This window comes from Cyanistes caeruleus, chromosome 2, assembly GCF_971803275.1.
Source record: "Cyanistes caeruleus chromosome 2, bCyaCae1.hap1.1, whole genome shotgun sequence".
Classification (NCBI taxonomy): Eukaryota; Metazoa; Chordata; class Aves; order Passeriformes; family Paridae; genus Cyanistes; species Cyanistes caeruleus.
In genome coordinates this window covers 93,200,405-93,221,060 of record NC_141702.1, presented here as the reverse complement: position 1 = coordinate 93,221,060, position 20,656 = coordinate 93,200,405, and the positions used below count along the sequence as shown (strand labels likewise).

Sequence of the window (20,656 nt, the reverse complement as noted above, 5' to 3'; positions counted from 1 at the left end):
GTGTGTTGACAAGCACACACCAAGAAGCAAGTGTGAGGTTTTTTTCAGGCTGGTATTTGTAACTAGAAGTTGGTTTCATGGATTTGTGTTCTAAAGTTATAGCAAGCATAACTGCCTTTGATCTCACCATTAACATTTACATTGATAAAACACATTATTAAATAAACAATGATAACCACACTAAAGTGGAACAAGCTTCTACCTCTGTTTAGAACAACTCCAATTGCGTATTATCCCTCCTCACATTAAGCAGCTACTCTTATAACAAAACTTTCACAGCAGGTAGTAGATCCAAAAAGGAATACAAGAAGGAAACTCTCTGAGCTGTGTTAAGAAGAACTAAAGTAGAGTGAAAGTTCATAGTCCTCTTTCAGCTTACTTGAGTAAGGATCAAGAACTGTACCCAAGATTCACCAGATTATTTTTCAGGCTACGAACGTCTGAGAGGTATCCAAGGCTAATATTTACAGTCATAGCGGCTAAATTACATAGCAGTCAGACAACTCAGGTGAGCTATATCAGCACTACCTATTATGTTTGCAGTATCCACTATGAAGTAGGAAAATAGCAATTTTACTTCTACATAATGATAATGCTGTAGAATATTGTTTCCAAGTCACTTTTTACCACTAGCAACAGGTACTACAGATCAAAATTATGCTACAAACATCCCCCAGATGTATGGAGGGCATGCACATAACAAACGCAGAGATGTGATTTAGAAGTCTGTCATCAAAACATGCAAGAAACCCAGGAACTCTTCAGTGAGCTAAATCCATTTGTTGTCAGTGGCAAATGCTGTGTCTGGAATAATAGTTCCACCACATATAGTGTGCTGATAAAGTTGTGGTCTTTAACTATTCTGTGTTGTTCTGCAACTAATTTCCTCAGGCTGAGTAGAGAGAGGATGTACCTAGTAAGTCCTACATCATCCTGTTCTGTTTCAGTGGTGGTGTCTTTTAAAGTTCCACTTCTCAGTGACTTGTGAAACCAGGATCCTGATCACGTGTGGTTATTAAAAGTACACCATCAACTTGGAAAAAGGCTATCTGGAAAAACTAAGCAACTGTATCAAAAGAAGTTGTTTTCTATTTCTTTGTAGAACTAGCCTAGCTAACTGTAACCCTTACATACCCACTGTGCTTCAGAGGCCTAGAGGCAACAGGAGATGGATGTACAAGTCTAAATTGCCTAGAACAGCCTTATTTAAATCATCACAATTAAGTGCTGCAAACTGTTTTAAAAATTGCTGAAAAATAAGATAACTATCTCAAAACACTGGCAAGATTAGTCTTCCAGTTTAATTGAAACATGCCTGTCAGAACAAAAAGTTGGGGATTTTTTTTGTTTTTAATATAGAAATGTAACTATTGACCTAACCTGCATTCCTGTAAGGCAATTATCTTTACCTTTGTCTGAGACAGACAGAATTCTACAGACCTACAACCAGAAATAACAATAGACTAGGTGTCCCTGACCAACTGTTTTGTATAGTTACAAAATTTTTCTTAAAGCTAGAAGAGGAGTAGTGTACATGGCATGCTTAAAACTTGCTTTAAGAACAACATCAGAATAATGAAAAAAAATGAATCATAGGACACAAACTGACTTTCAGCACTGTATTTTATACTTCTAACAGAAATGCTTTATATATTTTTCATTTTAATCCTCAAACATTATTTAGATAATTAATGTTAATTTATTTCTGAAACAATATTCTGTTCCTGTTAATTAAGTAATATTTAGTACAAAAGTTGCTGTTTGCTTAAAAAGTGCAATTCTTTTTAAGAGTAGAGAGGCACACTAATCTGAATATCCCCTGTATGAAATATTTTTCAAACATAAACATGAAAAATAAAGTGAAGATTTTCTGAGACATCTGTATTTATCTCAGTTTTGTTGCGTGTCACAAGATGTATGTATAAAGAAGCAATATGTTTCCTTCGGTCTGTAAATAAGTCAGGATGAAGCAGAATTTGTGCGTTAGTCATTAGCACATGAATTGGAACTCTTGTTACAAAATTCATCATCAGGTTTACTCCACAGAGCCCTAAAGAACTTTTAAGGTAAAACAAATTCTAGTGAAAGATACATAGGATGCTGACATCTGATTTTCTGACCAGGTACGATCCAGGTCAGATCAGGTACAAAAGACTTCTCAGCTTCTACTGATACATCTCATACCAGGTAATTTTTCAGTTCTTCTATTAAGTTTGCAGGAAAATATGTTAGACCCAAAACAGACTGCCAAGGGCAGGGAAACAGATTAACAAAAATGAAACCAACGTGTTTTTTTCTTTGAAGGACACAAAGCAGAAAAGTGATAGCAGAAGAGCTGTCACATGTATGAGTGTGGAAATTCAGACAAATATCTTACAGAATAGTTCAGACAGCTTTATTTAATACCGTCCCGGGATTCTCAGTACTCTCTCCAACCTCTTGTTTGCTTTAGGTAAGTGACTACAGACCATTTTCATTTGAAGCCATTTCTATGAGCAAACCAGACTCCACAGAAGTAGCTTTACATTCTCCCTTTCTGAATGATTTGTCAATTTAAAAATTGACTGTAGACACTCTTAAACTGTATACAGTTTAAAGTGTAGACACCAGATTTGATTAAGTGCTAAATCCCAATTAAGTGGAAAAATATGCCAGTTCAAGACACAGTGACTTTTTCTGTAAACCTTGTCCCGTATTATATTGTTCTAACAAAGCTAAATCAATAGCAATAGCATTTTTCATCCCAAACTCACAACACATTTCTGTACCAGCTGGATATTTTACAGTTTTGACAATTTTTGACATTCCTGGCTACCAACAGAGCCCAAGGGAAGAAGCAACAATCCTTTGGTTTGCTTTATCACATGGTATTTCTCAACTATTGCTGATCCATCCAGTTCTTGTAGTACCAATTTTACCTTGTCTGTGACAGTCTGCCAATAATGAATTGTCTGAAGTTACAGGTGGCAATGCAGCTGTGTTTCCATTGCATGTTGTTAAACCACAAATACAAGCTATAATCAATACAAACATCAGAACCAGATTTTGCAATAAACAGGCTTACAGGCCTTAACACTGCTCCCTAAAATAATAATACCACTTTAGTCTTCCCCAAGTAGTAACACTTAAATCCCATTTTCTGCTTTAAAGCAGAACCATTTCCACTACAGATGAAAAAAAAAATTTGTTTACAGCACAAAGGCTAAAATACAAAAAGGAAAACAATCACTAATGAAACCTTTTTATCTCAAAAGCTGGTCTTGAGGTTCAAAGACTAAGCTGTTCCATTTGAATCCATTTTTGGATAGGAAAAGGGTAAATCCAAAATTGTAATCCTCAAGCTCTCTGCTTTTAGGCTAATACGAGAAACAGCTGATGTCAGAAGCACAACAGCTTAATACTTTACTCATGCAGATGTCTAGAAGTAATTTAGTTTTGACTGGGTTCTGATTACTTTTAAGTCTACATTAAGATCTACATGATTTCTTTCTGACCTTGCTCGAGACTTAAATCTGCAGGCGTTCCCTTAAACATACCAGCTGGAGTTCGCATACAGAGTTCAGTGCAAACTTCAGGTCTATGCAAAACACTCCTAGTCCTTGTATTTGGAGGAGATTAAAAATATCATTAATCCTGCAGCTGTATTATGCACAGGTATTTTTATGTTCAGTAAGTCAGTGGTTAGGTCACTCAAGCGCCATTGGCACTGAAGCTCTTCTACCCAAACTAAACAGATCTCTAACAACAGCAGACTCTTATGAGGATCATTCTTCTTTCCCCTGGCTGAGGTTGACGACAACACAGAAAGCACCTCTTCTCTTTTATTGTTACAGTGAAAGAATTTACTATGAGTTTCTGTAATCACCTGACATCAGGTAGCAAAAGGAATACTCTTGGGAAAAGGAGCTTTGTGCCAGTGACCAGTGGACTTCTGAAGAACAGAAATGCCTCTTAGTTCTCAAAACGTCTGAGACAGCCATGCAGCTACTACATGCAATACCTGGGTTGCTAAATCCATCCTGTTCAGTAGGAAGACAAAAGACATCAGCTGTTGTATGAGGTTTGGTTTGCCCAGAACCTGATTCACAATTTATCTCAGCTTGGCTGAGCTGGGCAAGCTGGGAAACAGTGTTTCCTGGGCAAATACTGAAAATACATGGCCGAGACACTGCCACCACTTCTATGGTTTGGTGACCAATATTCAAGAGATCACCTTTCACAAAAATATTAGGTTATTAATAGGTGATTGAAAACTTCTGAGAGTTGTGAGCAGGATCCTTGACAAGCTATTTTAAAGAGGTTGATTTCTGCCTTGAATATCTGTTACAATTTTGGGGCTTCACTGTGTTACTTTGCTGAAACAACTGGACTTGTAAAAACTACATTACATTTTAACAAAGACTTCTTTCATCTCCCCTAATACAGCAGATCTTAAATTAGCAGTTAAAACTGCAGTTTTCAAAGACTGTTGGAGCGGCAGCCTGAGAACTGATAAGCAAACTTCTCTACGGCTGCTCTTGAACTACCCACATCATTAATGATCTAACAGGTCAAAATCAAAATGGAACAAAAAATTTCTTCCCCCACCCCACTATTTAAAACTCTACAAGGTGTAAGATGGAGATGTGAGGATGGGAAAAATGAGCAGAAGGGAAAGAACAGCAGCAAGTGCTCTAGAACTAATCAAAAGAAAATTGCTTTGATGTAGAACTTGAGAGTCATAAACTCTCTCCTGCTAACCTTGGTATAGGAGTATGTCAGAAATGAGGGTGGAGATGGTGAAGGAAAAGGGAAATTGCAGACACACAGGGAGCACTGGAAAGCATTCACACCCAGAAACAGTCAGTGACAAGTTTGGGTATCTGAAGTTTCTGCAGATGCTTTGCTGTTCTGAGGAGTCAGATAGTAAGTATAGTTTCAGATGTTTAAGTGTAGATTATAGAGTTAAATTTGCAGTCATGTTTGGTATTTATTAACTTGGAAGAGTTTTCAAACAGAGAAAGTTTTCAGATCATTATCAAACTTGTGTCTCCTGCTATTGGAAGATGTGGAAACGGACAAAAAGCTAAAAATTTACTTTACCTAAGTATCCGTCTTCAGGTACTAGTGTCTTCATTTTGTTAATCAGAGCCCCCTGACCTAAGTTTTCCTCATATCATTGGTGCATAAAAGGTGGAGGTTTTATACACAGCATATTAGCAAAGTCTGAGATTTTGGGAATAAAACAAACCTGCCAGATGAGACATGCTACTTTTAAAATCCATTTAAGTGCAGCTATAAGCCACAGCACGTCTATAATATCACAGAGGAAACTGTGCTGCCTGTTACACTGATTTCTGGAAGAAATCTCCAAAACAATCTGCTTAAGAACAGGCCTGGTAGACACAACTCAGTTAAAAATGTATTAAGTTTGGTAACCAGATGAAAGAAAACCTCTACTGAGCACATGTAGGAAAACGTTGTTACTAGTGCCATAATTTTTTGGCAATTGCAGACTTCAGTTACATTTAATTTAAGCATTTCTCCATGCCAAAAAACATAGTAAGAAAATAGCATAAGCATTTGAATTTATAAAGATAGAATCTTCAATGCCAGCTTCATGTTTTTTCTTGTTCAACTAAAAAGCTAATGCTTGCCTTCCTTTGAAATCAGAAGTGTTTAGTACAGTGCTTTGGCTACACCATTTCACAAACCGATCTAAATCCATTTAAAATACCTTCTGTTAAGTGCTTTTATGGAAGACAGAGGGGAGCTAAAACATCAGGAAAGCATCTTTCTTTCCCTACCTGTGAACAATAAAAGCTACTACTGAAGGCGAACTTGAAGCCATCTTCATCATTTCACATTTCTCCTCCAGCTTGTCTAGTTTCTTACCCAAATCATTAGAGCTCTATTTCATTATAAAATTTGCATGCAACAGATACTCACAAGTATGTAACAAAGAACCTATTTAAACTGCAAGTAAAAATAATGCATTTTACTTCCTTACACCCTATACACAGATGTTTACAATGAGTTTTTAAAAGTTTGGTGTAACTCTGTAGGAACAGCATATGATCAAGTGCAATACACCTGAACAGCTTCAGAGCAATTTTATGTAGTGTGCATCTCCAGAAAATTAATATTTTATACATTTATAGTAAGGGTGTACATACTAACCTGCCAAGGTCGATCCCAGTCAAGAGGAATAGGAAATGCTCCAAACCAAGCTCCAAGTAGACTGCACATGGAAGTAATCTGTAGACTGCTCTCCCAGATGGACACAGCTCTGTAAAAAGTGTGTTATAAGTTTTTAACAACAGCAGAAGTTACCATGGAAGAGAGTTGGATCAGATTCCTCCCAGAAGTTTTGAGGCTATGAACAGATATAAAATTTCACATATATTTGATAATAGCATGCAGGTTTCTCCTAAAACATACAAGCTAGTAGTAAAATCTAAGTTGCATATTTTAGCTATAATTACAATCCTTTTATACCACACTTTCAGGATTTTTTTTTTTTTTGAGATGTTTACTGCAAAAGCTAATTTATGTTACCTGGAAATACTCCTGTTAAGCTTGAAACACTGCTAGACTGAGCAAATAAATCTATCTTGATAACTGTGTGCATTGGAGAGAGAGGCAGAAAAGCACAAGCACAGTCGCAAAGGACTCTGTGGTGTAGACATATTTGATGACTACAACAACTCAAAATTTAACACAGAAGTCCACTATGAGAATATTTCAAAACAAGTTTCCATCAACTGGAAAGAAACACTGCAGGTAAATGTAACTGCACATTGGAGCCCTTTGATAGCAGTGCATCCAACTTCAAGTATGCCGGCTGCAGGACGAATTTTTTGCACACTGAAGAACTCTCACACTAGCAGTCATGGCACACATTGTAAGAGATGTTAAATTAATTCAGTTCTGTTTATAGCCTTCTGCCACTACTGATTTCAAAAAGTTTTTGTAAATTTGGATTTCTGTTTAACAGATGAGTGCTTACTATCATCAGCGTACCAACTGACTGCTCTGCTTTGCTCAGGCCATGAGCATTTGGGTACTTGGTACCAATTAAGAAATGAGCAACAGAAGTTCAGAACACAGTACGGCACAGTTTAAAGACAGGAGAAGCAGGCTAGAATCACTGCTTCAATCAGTACAGCAGGAGATCTGAGTTTTAAGTTTGCTACATCTCAGACTATAAATGTACACCTAGCTTCAGCTAACAGAGGAAAATATACAGGCGTTTTTATGGCTCGAAAAAATAGTTGGGCAGTAAACTCCGAACTTTGCATGTGCTGTTTAGGTTGCATGACATGAACACTTGGTTTTGGAAAGAATAAAATTTCTTTACTTCTGAGTACACACTGCTGCACTTGCTATTGACCAAACAGCTCACAAATTTAAAGCAAAAATTTTTCAGTGTTTGCAGAAATAGAAGTAAAAGAAAAAGTAATGACAGTGCAAGGTTGACATTTTGAGTAGAACTTTCTTCTACAATACCATGATTCCTTTAATTAAAAATACTCCACAATTCTACCACTGTGAGATTCTTTTCTTGAAAAGTCCTGATGCAACTGTAAAACTGTTTAGGAGCCTCCACTCAGAAAATTCTTGTGAATTATTTTCAGAAGCTGAATAACTGAGCAGAGAGCTCTTAGGCAGAACAAGGAAGAGGATATTCACTACAGCCTTAAAGCAGCTGAAGAGACAACAGAATACACCAAGGACTGACTGAGGTACAGTTATACCTCACAAGATATCTTGTGTGTGTGACAGATTCACCAGAGACTGCTGTACCATATGGAGATACCAGACTGAGCCCAAATGCAAAACAACAGAATTAACAAGGCACGGTGTGCCCAAGTGAAAAACAGCCATTGGCAGTTTGACAACTATTTCAGCTGCGAATTGAATCCCTCTGCAGCATGGAGTGGCTACTCATAGACAACCTGACTTATCCTCCAGCATTATCCTGAAGGAGCAATGTTCCCATTGCTCACTTTTCTTTTTTAAACCACCACATAAACTCCTCATTTGCATGAGACTAACGACTGCAGCAATGTTTATGAGCTTTGCATTTTCCAGGTTTCTTTCATTTTAAACTAAAATAATCCTGCAGAGAAAACTAGCAATGTTTAAGATAATAAATGAACACTAGTGGCAGAAAGGTCTTTAGAAGCCTAAAGCAATTATTGAAATTTAAATAATTTATTAATACAATACATTCAGTTCAGCCTTCAATAATGTTTGAATTAAGAAGTTAGCTGACATAAAATAATCTACTGAGACAGTTTCCTCATAGACAACATTTAGAATTCTTGGCTGCAGCAGCACTAAATACTAAGCAGTCCTCGGTATGTGATGATGTCTACACTTACAAGGGACAATTCAAGTCTGTAACAGAGTATGCAGTTCACAAACAAAGTGATAAAATAGACGTAATGAAAACAGGAAGGAGCCCTAACATCATGGTTTTTTACTATTTTTTGGCAATATCCAAATAGAATCTCTTTTCTACCCTTGTAACATATTATATTTGCTATTATACCAGAAATTTCAACACCATTTCTCAGAGCAGTGACTTGAAATAAAGAGTCTTCAAAAGGAGAGAGCGGGAAAAAAAAAAAGAAAAAAAAGGCAATTGAAAACTGGTTTCTTAAAGACTTTTATGCAGGAGGCTGTTTCAGCTAGGTCAATGAAACACTATTTAAATAACAGCCACATGCTGCCATTAATGCTGATAACCCTTTCTGTAGCTTTTACTTCTCTCTAACTGCACACAGCAGCACATGACAGCTTATGATCAATGTCATGACACTGACATCAGTCACAACTCTAGATGTCAGAATAAGGAGCTCAGAGATGCTGGCGTGGGCCCACCCCTTTTCAAATGCAGAATTAGCGAAAAGGGCCCTATTTATAGCCAACTAAGAATGGAAGGGTTGTGATGTAGAATACACATACATTCTCACACATTCTATGTGCACATAAAATCTAAACTGCACTCAGATACTTTTTTAAAACTCGTTCTTTTTTCATATTAAGCTATACACTTAATCAGACTTTCAAACTTACTGTTGTAGTGCAATTCAATCCCCTAAACTCTGCTTCCAAGGAAAGCAGCTCTGTTAATTTTACCTAACCATCCATTTCTTCCATTTAACCAGTTCCACCTCAGACAACCTTTTAATATATTATGTATCATGTATAATATATCACTCATCTCATGCCCAGACCTCAGATGTTCCAATTTCATGAGGTCAAATGAAAAAAAGAGGATTATTTTTAAATGAGCAGCTTTCTACAATCCATAAAGAAACATGCTACAATATTTCTTTTTAGTCTATATTCACTCAAAGCATGAACAAACGTTGTTAACAATAAGCATTTTACTCAGATAATGTCACATGGCTCACTAGTGAGAACTACTAACAAATCCTCAGAGCAAAAGCGTAAAAACAAGAAAACTGTTTCCTATGCAATGATTCCACTGAAATTGCATTAAGATCTAGACTACAAAAGAAAGAAGTCAACAGGCATTCAAATTCTACCTGGCACAAACTGGCTGATATTGTCAAACATGTTACTCCAATTCAGCTGTTATTTCCAGCAGCAAAACCTTCAGAGATGACCAAGTGAATCAGCAATGATTTATTTTGGCTAAATAACTCCTTGCTTTTATTACAGTATATTTACACTTCCACTGAAAAAGAACAAGTGTAAACTACTTGAATAAGGACTCAAGATATTTTTCAGTAATTTGAGAACAGAGATAAACCAAAATTTAATACTTGAAAGTAGTATTAAAGTGTAGCTTTTTCCTTCCCTATAGGAGTACAAACCAAGAATAATTCAATAGGTCAGTAGTGTAATACAACTTTTCACTTTCTTCTGAGATGAGACTTCACCATTACGAACTATTAAAAGAGAATGAATACTAAAATCTCATTGAATCTCAAGCATATATAAAGCCTCTTTATGCTTCATTGTCCCAGCCTTTCAACATGCTATTATTGATGGAATGAAAAAAGGCAGAAATGGAAATCTTCTAAAAAATACATTATCTTTGATACATGCTAATGCCATGGCTGCCAAGAAAATGGCAGGTGAAAAAGCAGTTAGAAGGCTTGTTTTACTTTAAACATAATCCTGAAATATTAATGCTTCAAAACTTTGACACTCAAAACAGCTTTCTTTGAAATTGAAAAAAGAGTATAGGTTAAGATTACAAACTTAAGACCACAGTAAGTCATGTGTTATTTTCAACATTATATTAAAGTTTAGAACAGTGCTTCTTTTGACTTCCTATTCCTATTTTAAAAGCTGTATTTACAAAGGTACTACTGGATCACGTGCAAGATTCTCCATGTACAGCTCAGTGTCAGGTCTCCCCTTTATTTGACAACCATTATACAGGATTGCACAATGTTTTATTCCAGTAGAATATGTGCTGGAAACTTTACTTCCTTCAAATGCATATAAAGTGAGATTTAGCATCTGAACACCAAAAAGAAAGAGCTGTTTTTCTCAATCAATGTCTTCAAATAAATCCTTCTTTGTCAGAAAAGCTTTCATATGTCTGTAATCACAAATACAAAAATCACCCATCATTCAGGAAGTTTTCCTTACAAAAAATTCCATTATATATTGCTTACATCAATTCTGACCATTTCTATTCAGAGAAATATCAGAAACTTTAGATTAGAACTTACCCATTTTTACTAAATACCCGTATCCATGCCTGTATGTTTGGTCCCAGCAAACATAAGCACTGCAAAGTAGTAAATGTAGACAGAAGAACTGCAAACAAAAATGTCTCAGTCACTGACCTACAAAAAGAAAAAGAATATTACTAAATTAAGTGAGGTAGTTGCTAATGTTCTAAAAGTTCCAAGATTTAAAGCCCCTCAACTCAATTTGTGAAAGCATGTGTGTTTTCTTAAACTTCATACAGAAGAATATAATATTTTCTTCTTATTTCTTCTTCTTTCTTCTCTACTATTCTCTGTAGAATAGTAAAGGAAGCTGGAAAAAGTTCTGCTGTTATCTTGGGTGAGATGTATTAATTTTTTGAAATACCTGATACCTGCAGCATTTCTAAAAAACCACAGGTGTACCTCAGATAGATCATTAGTTCTAAATTGAAGTATACTTGGATATTTACTTCCATTATTCCATTTATTTTTCCAGTTTGATGTTGCGACAGCAACCAAGAAACCAAACTACATGATACTATTGCTAGTCAGCAATTTAGTGCATCTCTCAAAACCCAGGTTGCTTCATACTTCTTTCTTTAAACTTTTATCATAGTTAAAACACTAATAGCAAAAGGATGAAAGATATGCAAGATGTGTGGCTTAGAATCTTATAGGGAAAATGACTAAATGAAACTCCAAAAAATGTTTGAGCTATATGTTTAATATAAAAAACAAACCAGAACAACAATCCAAAACCAAAAGAAAGCTAAAACAGCCACCATTCTTTCCCCAGCTAGGAACTTATCCCTTAACTTCCAGTGCACCAGAAAATGCACAAGTACTTATACCAACATTTGCAAGGAGAGCTGCCCCTTAGAATGTTTAGAGAAAGAGAGGGTTTTCTGACTTACTCTATGAGAGGTGCTCCATAAAGAACAATAATCGCATGAAATAGTATGCAAGACATGAAAAAGTATATACAGCATTTTAGAAATCTGGATATCTAAAAAAAAGCAATGAAATATCAGAATAGTGCTTCAAAATGAAACATAAGTAACAAAGTCTGTATCTTATCAACAGCATTGTACTCTAATTACTTTTTAATTTCAGCCACAGCAAACTATAATAGCATGGCATATTTCAAAAAGTTGTCCATCTATTAATACTTTAAATAATTAATTTAAAAACACTACACTCTACCTACAATTTTTTTCATGCATTCCATTAAACAGGGCAAACATTCAGAAAATATAATCAGAAGTAATTTTATTGGATATTTTTACACTTCTGATTTACTGTCATATTCATTCATCAAAAGCCAACTCTCACAAAAAAAATTTCAAAGCACAAAAACATACCATATAAAAAAGTCTGCTACACAGAGAATAAAAATTACATTAACTAAAACTACAATTTGAACTTTATATCTTAAATTCTGAATGTATTTGAGAAACATCCATAACTTTCTATAGCCTGGAAAACACATAATTTTCTATGAACTTAAACAAGTTTCTGGGTACTCACTATATCATGTAGAAGCCAAAACACTTGATAAACAGTTCTGGTTAGGTCTGTTCTGATCAGGTCACCAATGCAAAATCCGTAACTTTCCTTGAACCCTTATTTTTCTTTATTTATTCCTTTCTATATTTATTTCCTGGGATGAAATCTCACCTAGAATATGAAGTGTGCTTCATTTCTAAATCACGGATGGTTAAAATACTTGTTTTCCATCATGGTTTTGTGCATTTCACATCCTACTCAGTCAGCAAAACTAAACAGAAGCTTTGCATACAAAGATACGCTCAAAGGGTTGATGACTTAAATGTTTAAGAACCACCTCAGAGCACTAAATACTGCCTGGCTCAGCAAGTCAGGAGTACAAGACTATCTAACTGACTTCAAAACCCTGGGGCAAGTCGTGTGCTGCTCCAAAATCACTCTGCTCAAAAGGGATTCATACCTTTAATGCTCCCCGTTGCAAACTCTAACTACAAAAAGTTTCTCACAACTTTAGATTCTTCTGTATGCAAATTTCATCATAGAAGGAAATGCAGGCATTTTAATGCTTTTCCATATGATTTTTTAAGTTGTTCAAATGTAGCACAGTATCTTATGTGTCAGATTCTGTAATTCTTTTTTTCTCTTATTACAAACTTACAACTACACACGAGAAACGTGTGATGACATTTCTTCTTGGTATATCCACTTATCAGAATGAGCCAGGCCTGGACTACAAAATGAGTTCTGTGCCATTTAATTTTGCCAGGTTTTAGCACCATGCAAATTCTTGGGACTACAAAAAACATTACATTGACAAGAAACAGGAAAGCATAGAATCACTCACCTGAACAGGTTATTTACAGGTAGAGAAAGTTTAACGTTATGAAAATACTTTAAAAATTCGTTTCAAAAGCTGCTACACTCAACTCACTAGTGGAAAATAAGAATTCACCATCAAAAATTGTCTTCTTTCTCATTTGATTATTTCAGAGAATTTGCTTCCCCTCGGTATTGTCTGGTAGCAACTTATGAATTAAAAAAAAAATTCTTACCTTGTGAGCAAAGAAACGTCTCTTAGGAGACTGATTTGGTTTAAGGACTAAATGCAAGATTATATTAAGGGTAGCAACACAAACAGAACAAACACACAGCCACGTGAGGTGCGTTCCCAGGACACTGAATCCGTCCAGGAAGAAAGCCGGGACAACCGCGGCCAGGACGACGGACAGAGCGCAAAGGAGGTTGGCAGCCAGAAGCCTCCTGATTTCCGCCTCCCTCATGGTGCCCGGGCAGCGGCACCTGCAAGACACCGAGTCCCGGCCCGTCACCGACACACGGTAGCAACGCCGCCGGGCAGCATCTTCCCCAGCCGCAACGCGCAGAGCAGGGCTCTGGGGCCAGGCTGGGGACGAAGATGAGGATTTTGGGGCAGGAAATGGCGTTTGTTCAAAAAAACCAAATCCCGCGCGGGTCGCAGGCACCACCCGCGCCTCTTACCGCGGAGCGCGCGGCGCCACCCGGCAGCGGAAAGCAGCGGGGGCCGGCCGGCGGCACTTCCGGGGCGGTGCCGGAAGCGGCGGTGGCTGTGGAGGGGCCGCCATGGTGTGCGACAAGTGTGAGTACGTGGGTACGGTGATGGTGGGGGGTGGATCCTGCCGACCCGCCGGGCCCTGCCCGACCCTGCTCGCAGGTATCCCGGGCTGCCCTGGGCGGAGCAGCAGCCTGGGGTCCTGGCCTACTCAAGGCCGGCCGCGGGTGGCGGTTCCTGTCAGGGCCCTGTGTGAGCTGTCGTTCTCTCCTGTGTGAGCTGTCATTCTCCGCCTGTAGAGCGTATTAATACGCATAGTTTAAATGATTCTGTCCTGTATCAGCAATAGCGTGAGCAGCAGGACCGGGGAAGGGACTGTTCCGCTGTACTCGGCACTGGTGAGGCCGCATCTCGAGTGCTGCGTTCAGTTCCGGGTCCCTCACCATAAAAAAGACACTGAGGTGGTGAAGCGGTTCAAATAAGGGCAACAAAGCTGGTGGAGGGTCTGGAGCACAAGGTTCTGATGAGGAGCGGCCGAGGGTGGTGGGTTGTTTAGTCTGGAGTGGAGGAGGCTCAGGGATGGCCTTATGCCCTCCCTCTTCAGCTCTCTGACAGGAGATTGTAGCCAGGTAGAGATCAGCCTCTTCTCCCAGACAGCAAGCAACAGGACAAGAGGACATAGTCTTACACTGGGCCAGGGGACATTTAGTTTGGACGTGGAAGAATTTCTTTCAAGTCATGGAGATTAGATATGGGAATGGGCTGCCCAGGATGGCAGTGGAGTCACCATCCCTGGAAGTGTGTAAGGAAAGACTAGTTGTGGCTCTCAGTGCCGTGGGCTAGTTACATGGTGTTGATCAGTCACAGGTTGGACGCAATCAACTCAGAGGGCTTTTCCAACCTGAGTGACTCTGTGCTTCTGAGTTTTTTCCCTTTGTAATGTTTCCCTATGTAGGCGAGAAGAAGCTTGGAACAGTGATCACTCCTGATACATGGAAAGATGGTGCAAGAAACACTACAGGTAACCTCGGCAAGGTTTAGCAACTTGGTTTTGAGGTATTGTAAAGCCAGTTGGGCACCTGAGCTATGTTACCATCTTAAGATCAAAACTTTATATTACTAATCAGGTTAAATATTAAGTCATGTACTTTCCCTCCCATGTGGATTTAATGCAGTGGGAATTTATTTGTCCAGGATTCTTCAGTATTGAATTTATCTGTTTTTGTTTTCTGGTTTTCAGCTTCTTGCATGGGAGGACAATACCTAGAGTATTTAAAGAGAGTATAAAGTGTTCTGCTACCCTGTCCCTTAGTGCTGTGCTGAATATTTTATCTCTCTTTGTGACTTCGTTTGTGTATCTGTAAAAGTTGTAAATGAAGGTTTTTAAAGTATGCTTGTAACGGATAAATTTATTCAGTTATCGATTTATTTTTTTTTGTAGAAAGCGGTGGTCGCAAATTAAATGAAAACAAGGCATTGACCTCAAAGAAGGCAAGGTTAGTACTTAACACTGATTTTGGCTAAGAACATCAGTTAGAAAACTAACTGAGGCCTGTTTCCTGTATAGCTGGGCAACTACTCCAAAATTGTCCAGAATACACCTAATAAATTAAAATTACAGGGATTATGGTATTTGATTAGTTGGTAAAAATATGTCCATGCATATTTCATGAGTGCTTTCTGCTCAGTCATAGAGCGTGGGCAAGTTCCCACAGGAATTGCTAGGATTGGATGCTTTTGTAGGAGAGAACCCAAGAATACTTATTTATTGTGCTAATATTGCCAGGATAATCTCTTGAGCATTTCCTTCATGTCTGCAGGAATTTCTGTTTGCAGGGGCACAAGATGCTGCTGGAAGGTGTTTAAGTTCAAAGTCATGTAGTATCTTCATAAAAATAAATATTTTTAGTTCTGCATTTGCGAAGTTGTTGTCCATGATGGAAGAAATGTCTCTTCATGGGGAGAGTGGGAGCTTTTCTGCATACTTTGCATAGCCTATTTGAAATAATTCTTATATGTCCATTTTCTAAATTACAGTTTTTGCTGGAGTTTCCTACTGCACCCTCTGGCTTAGACTTTTTAGGATAAGGCAGAAAAATTACTTCATTTCAAGGTGTATAAATAAAATAGTTTTCCTTTTTCCCAGGTTTGACCCTTATGGAAAGAACAAATTTGCAATATGTCGGATTTGTAAGAGTTCTGTCCATCAGCCAGGGTCCCACTATTGTCAAGGATGTGCCTATAAAAAAGGTGAGTTTCACTTTGTGCCAAAATGCCCCAGTTTGGTTTGGAACGAGAGAGGAGGTACAACACTTGAATTTGTATTTATGAAGAGAGGGCTAAAATGAGATTTAATTGCTGTCTTCAACTACTGATAGGCAGGCAGAGGAGACATGAAGTCAGTCTCTTAGGTACATAGTAATAGAATAAGAAATTGGAGTACACAGGTTACAATGTAGAAGATTACATTACAAGGAAAGCAATTTTTCAGTCTGGGAGTGATCAAATATTCTAGTAACAAGTACCATCAGAGGATGTGGAATCTTTACAGGAGGTATTCAGAGCATGACTGGAACAGTCCTGAGTCAGCCTTATCCAAGTTGGCTGTTTTGAGTGGGGCAGGACTAGAGACTGAAGGAGATTCTTTTAAATCTTTGTCATTCTGTATTTCTGCTGCTTTTAGAATGTTTCCAGTATCTGAAGCAGTACATTTGGAAAAATAACTCTAAGCTTAATCTTGACATAGAGAACTTTCATCTAATATGTTTGATTTTCCTTAATTTAAAAAAACCCAGGTGTTGTAAAACTCAATTGCTTGTTGCAGTCCCTTTTATGGTCCCTTCTCCTCCCATTTTTATAATAGCTACATCTAAAATTCCTGGATGGAAAAAAAACCACCATGAAGTCAGTTACATGATTTAATGCCAATGAATTCTTATAGCACATGAAATGAACTGATTTTTAGATGTAGAGCTGCAGCTAACCAGTAGTAAGCTTTGTTTATGGAATTAATTGTTCAATAATACGTGCTGTGTCACCAAGTCAGTGGTGTATGTTGCCTGCTAGGTCCTCCCCAGATGGCTGCCTGAACCCCACATGGTAGAACCTTGTACTCTTAAATTTATGTCTAGTTTGGGTGGGCTTCAGCTTTGCATGCTCTGCATTCTCCTGCATGGGCAGAGGCAGACTGTCCCAGAAAAGGTGTCTATGGAGACATGCACATACTTTAATCTACCAAATCTGGGAACACGAATAACATCTGTCTGCCATGCCTCACAGCTTTCCAGCCCTTGGGGATTCACCCTGGATCCCAATGATGGCATGGCTGTTTTCTGACAATTAGGACACAGGGCCACAATTGCCCAGGCCTGATCCCGCCTCAGATGGAATTGGAGGATCAGCCCGGGTACATTCTGATGGTATTTTTGGTGGCTCAGCTTTGCCTGGTGGAAGAGATCAGGAAGCCTTGCCATCTCAGCGGGTACGGCGAGGGAATTCGCTCTTCGATTTCCTTTGGCTATCGGGCCAGGCAAATCAGTATGTGATCTTACATTATGAAAAAGAGTTGCTCTTGGTGGGAGACAGCATAGATTAAGTTTGAAAGCAACTCAAGGAGATGTTGATTTGAGACCTCCTTCAATAAAGCATTTTCTGCTCTAGCTACCACCCCTGCAACGTACACTGAATCCGTGACCAAATTAAATAATTCGGGAAACCTCACAAAGGCCCTAACAACAGCAGCCAACTCAGCTATTTGAGGAGAACCTTCAACATATTCAACATCTGTCTCCCACTCCTGAGTTTGAGGATCTTTCCAAGTCATCACTGACTTCAGGGATCCTCCAGATGCATCTGTGAAAACAGGGCATTGAGTGGTCTCCTGCTCCTTTTCTCTTTAGGAATTAAACAGAATTTGTAATTAAACAATTTGTAAGCAGGGGCGTGGACTGAAACCTCTCCCATGTGACTGTGTAGAGCAGTCTGGAGTGTCTCATTCTCCCTTAACAATTGCTCAAACATCCCTCTGGAAATGTTTAATCTTCAGAGAGGTTGATCAGTAAGTGAAAGCATGAGAAATCACATCTGGCCAGTTCCCGAAGCCTTGCCCTAGCTTTCCTGACCAGCTGAGCAACCAATTCCTGCGGCTTTTGTAATACTTTTGGAGCGCTGGTGACTGAGGAAGACCCATTCTGTGATTAAGAGAGGGTCCCTCTGGTCCTGGTCCCATTGAAACAACAGCCCATGGAGGTGTAGCAACTTCCCCAACACAATGAATTTGAATGGTAGATCTGGTTTACACTGATGTGCTTGTCTCTCGGATAGTGGTTTTCCCATAGTTTCTGAGTTCCTTGCCTCTGGGGTCAGTGACCTTGGGGAACTAAGCCCCTCTCCCCCCTTCAATAGATTGAAGATCGGGGCTAGGTCTTCAGTGGTAATGTCTAGCCAAGGTCTGACCGAGTTCAAAATCCCACACAGGGAATGGAGATCACTGGGAGGACCATTGTTCCTCAAAAATTGGTCTTTAACAGTGATCCCAAAACTCTGGTCAATCTCCATTCCCATCATTGGGATCCGGGGTGAATCCCCAAGGGCTGAAAAGCTGTGAGGCGTGGCAGACCAACGTTACTCATGTTCCCAAATTCAGTAGATTAAACTATGTGCATGTCTCCATAGACACCTTTTCTGGAGCAGTCTATGCCATGTTGGGCACCAGCTGATGCAGTGCTGGAGTGCCAGGCTAGCTCACCACCACCAAGGCACCACGCCAAGTGTGGGGAACAGCTCCTGAATTAAGCAGCAGGAGCTGAACCTTAGAGCTGCTGCTCTACAGCACGTTAAGCTGTCAGCACATGGAAGAGGCAAAGGATGAGGAGGAGGCTTTCTCTATGGGTTCCAGTAATGGGTCTATTCTCTGAAGGGATCAGGGACAAAGACCTCTGTGCTCAGGATTAACTACAGGGAGGTTTCAGGGGCTGGGTATAAATTTTTAACCAATGGGGGACAAACAGGCAAGGACCACAAGGTGGGGTTTACAAGACAGGAACCAATAAGGATAAGGGGGAGGAGAGGACAGGTCACATGGGCCAATGGGGCCTCCAGGATTTGGGGATTTCCAGAGGGGTGGTACAATCAGGGATTGGCCCAACTGGGGATTGACAGGGAAGGGTGTGGAAGAAGGGGTACAGTTACAGTGATAGGCAGGGAAGGTTCAGAATAAGGGGTTGGGTTGCAATGTTGGGCAGCATGGGGGAGGATACATCTTGGGTGCAAACCAACTCTGGGGGAACATAAGAACAAGCCATTAACTGTACAACCATAAATTAACAAACTATTAAACACATGCCACAACACTTCAGGATTTGATCTTTGTCTGTTCGTGTATCCTTCCAGGTTGAACGTGTTATAAAATTAAGTTCATAACATTAAGAACTTTCTAAGTGCTTTAGGTGCTTTCTCTGACCATCAAATATATCATTAAGGCATACTTCTTGAAGCAGATGCAGTCATACAGCTCAGTTGTTCAGCTGTTGCATATCTCTGAAATTGAGAAGCACTCTCAAGTTAATTAATCCTCAGTTTAGACCTGAAGTCAGTATTTACTGGGCTGAATTTTGGTCTTCAGAGTAAATGATGTGGCATGTTCCTTGCTGTTCTCTTCCCTAATGGACTTTTAGACACATGTCCAGTCATAATGTCAATATATGAAAGCACACAATTTGGAGAAAGCAGGAGTAGGTGCATGTTTTTGTCTATTGCTGAATGTTTGTGTAAATTGAGTTGTGGTCCTACCAGATAAAAGGCTTAGCACCTTTCTGCTTTGAAAGGAGAGAAAACGATTGAGACAACCTCTGCCAAACTTGTATACATTTTGGTGCTCTGGTCTTTTGACTTGACACTCTCAGAGTTTAGGACAAAGTCCTGTGGGACATCAGTGTTCATCATTCAGCTCTTAAGTATTCCTGGTGTTCGTTGTTTTTCGCTCCTGCTCTAAAAATACCTTAATTCTATGAAAATGTATTCTAAACTTTCTCAGTAATACCCCATATAGCAGTCAGTTTGTTGGTGACAGTATTTTCTTAGCCCTGCTACTTTCTGTCCATCTCAGGCTTGTTTGGCTACAGGACTTATAACAATTAACAATACACCAATTTTACCTTTTTGTCAGAAGTGAGCCTTTTCTGGCTTTCTTCAGGCATTCCAGCCATTTACAGACGCTTTCTTGCAGTATTGTGAATGATCATGCTCTCAAAATAGAGCTTATTTTCCTTAGTGGAAGGATTGCACACACACTGCACATATTAATTTGTATTAGTATTACTTCTAAATTTGTAGTATCTGTTGAGAACATGTCTGAGAACAGATAGATTGCCAATAAGGGCTCATTTGAACAATTTTTTAAAAAAGATCTTGTGTTTTAGGAAAGATTTTAATGGTTTTAAAGTAATTTACACACTTTGTGTGCTTATAGGCATCTGCTCAATGTGTGGCAAGAAGGTCTTGGATACGAAGAACTACAAGCAAACATCTGTCTAATAGTACTGACTAGTCTTTTTATGAACTTTGGCTTCTGTGTCTTTGTACAGTAACTTTTCTCTAAAATAATTTGTGAATATTACTTTCTGGAAGATAGTACATTTACTTGGAATAAGAAGTAAAGACAGTCTGATTGCCTAAAATGTACATAATATTTCCTTATTGTTGTTTTAGCACTAATATTAACTGGTATTTGAAGGTAATGGCTTTCAGCCATTGAAACTGAAACCGTTCAAAGGGAAGGAGAGGATCTGAGGGGATAGGTTGAAACTATGTTACCCTCAGAACACGGATCTTGGAGATGAATACTTTTCCCCTATCACAAGTCTTCTGGTTATCTTGTGGTAATGTTTTGTAGATGTGTAAAATCTGAACTTGCATCACCTTATTAAAGTATCTTCATTTA

The 20,656-nt window shown here is 38.8% G+C and overlaps 2 protein-coding genes across 6 annotated transcripts in view; one reads left to right on the top strand and one right to left on the bottom strand.

The window, feature by feature from the left end:
• Positions 1 to 13,789, bottom strand: part of PIGF (phosphatidylinositol glycan anchor biosynthesis class F) — a 25,499-nt gene extending 11,710 nt beyond the window's left edge. For both annotated transcript variants that reach the window (XM_023924507.2, XM_023924505.2), the window contains exons 1-5: positions 13,686 to 13,789; positions 13,241 to 13,487; positions 11,597 to 11,688; positions 10,701 to 10,817; positions 6,160 to 6,268 (exon numbers count right to left, since the gene is read on the bottom strand). In XM_023924507.2, coding sequence (XP_023780275.2) covers positions 6,160 to 6,268; positions 10,701 to 10,817; positions 11,597 to 11,688; positions 13,241 to 13,487; positions 13,686 to 13,789 — 669 coding nt within the window. The remainder of the gene's footprint in view (positions 1 to 6,159; positions 6,269 to 10,700; positions 10,818 to 11,596; positions 11,689 to 13,240; positions 13,488 to 13,685) is intronic.
• CRIPT (CXXC repeat containing interactor of PDZ3 domain) lies at positions 13,729 to 20,656 on the top strand. Of its 4 annotated transcripts, none has more exons than XR_015283624.1 (5): positions 13,729 to 13,803; positions 14,672 to 14,737; positions 15,158 to 15,212; positions 15,863 to 16,892; positions 18,391 to 20,656. XR_015283624.1 is itself a non-coding variant. In XM_023924509.2 (5 exons), the coding sequence occupies exons 1-5, from the start codon at positions 13,788 to 13,790 to the stop codon at positions 20,248 to 20,250; spliced, it is 306 nt and encodes a 101-aa protein (XP_023780277.1). In that variant the 5' UTR covers positions 13,729 to 13,787; the 3' UTR covers positions 20,251 to 20,656. The 4 variants fall into 4 exon arrangements, 3 of the variants coding, with proteins under 3 accessions (XP_023780277.1, XP_023780276.2, XP_086734511.1); XM_023924509.2 differs by having other exon boundaries at positions 15,863 to 15,966; positions 20,186 to 20,656; XM_023924508.2 differs by having other exon boundaries at positions 15,863 to 15,966; positions 17,154 to 20,656.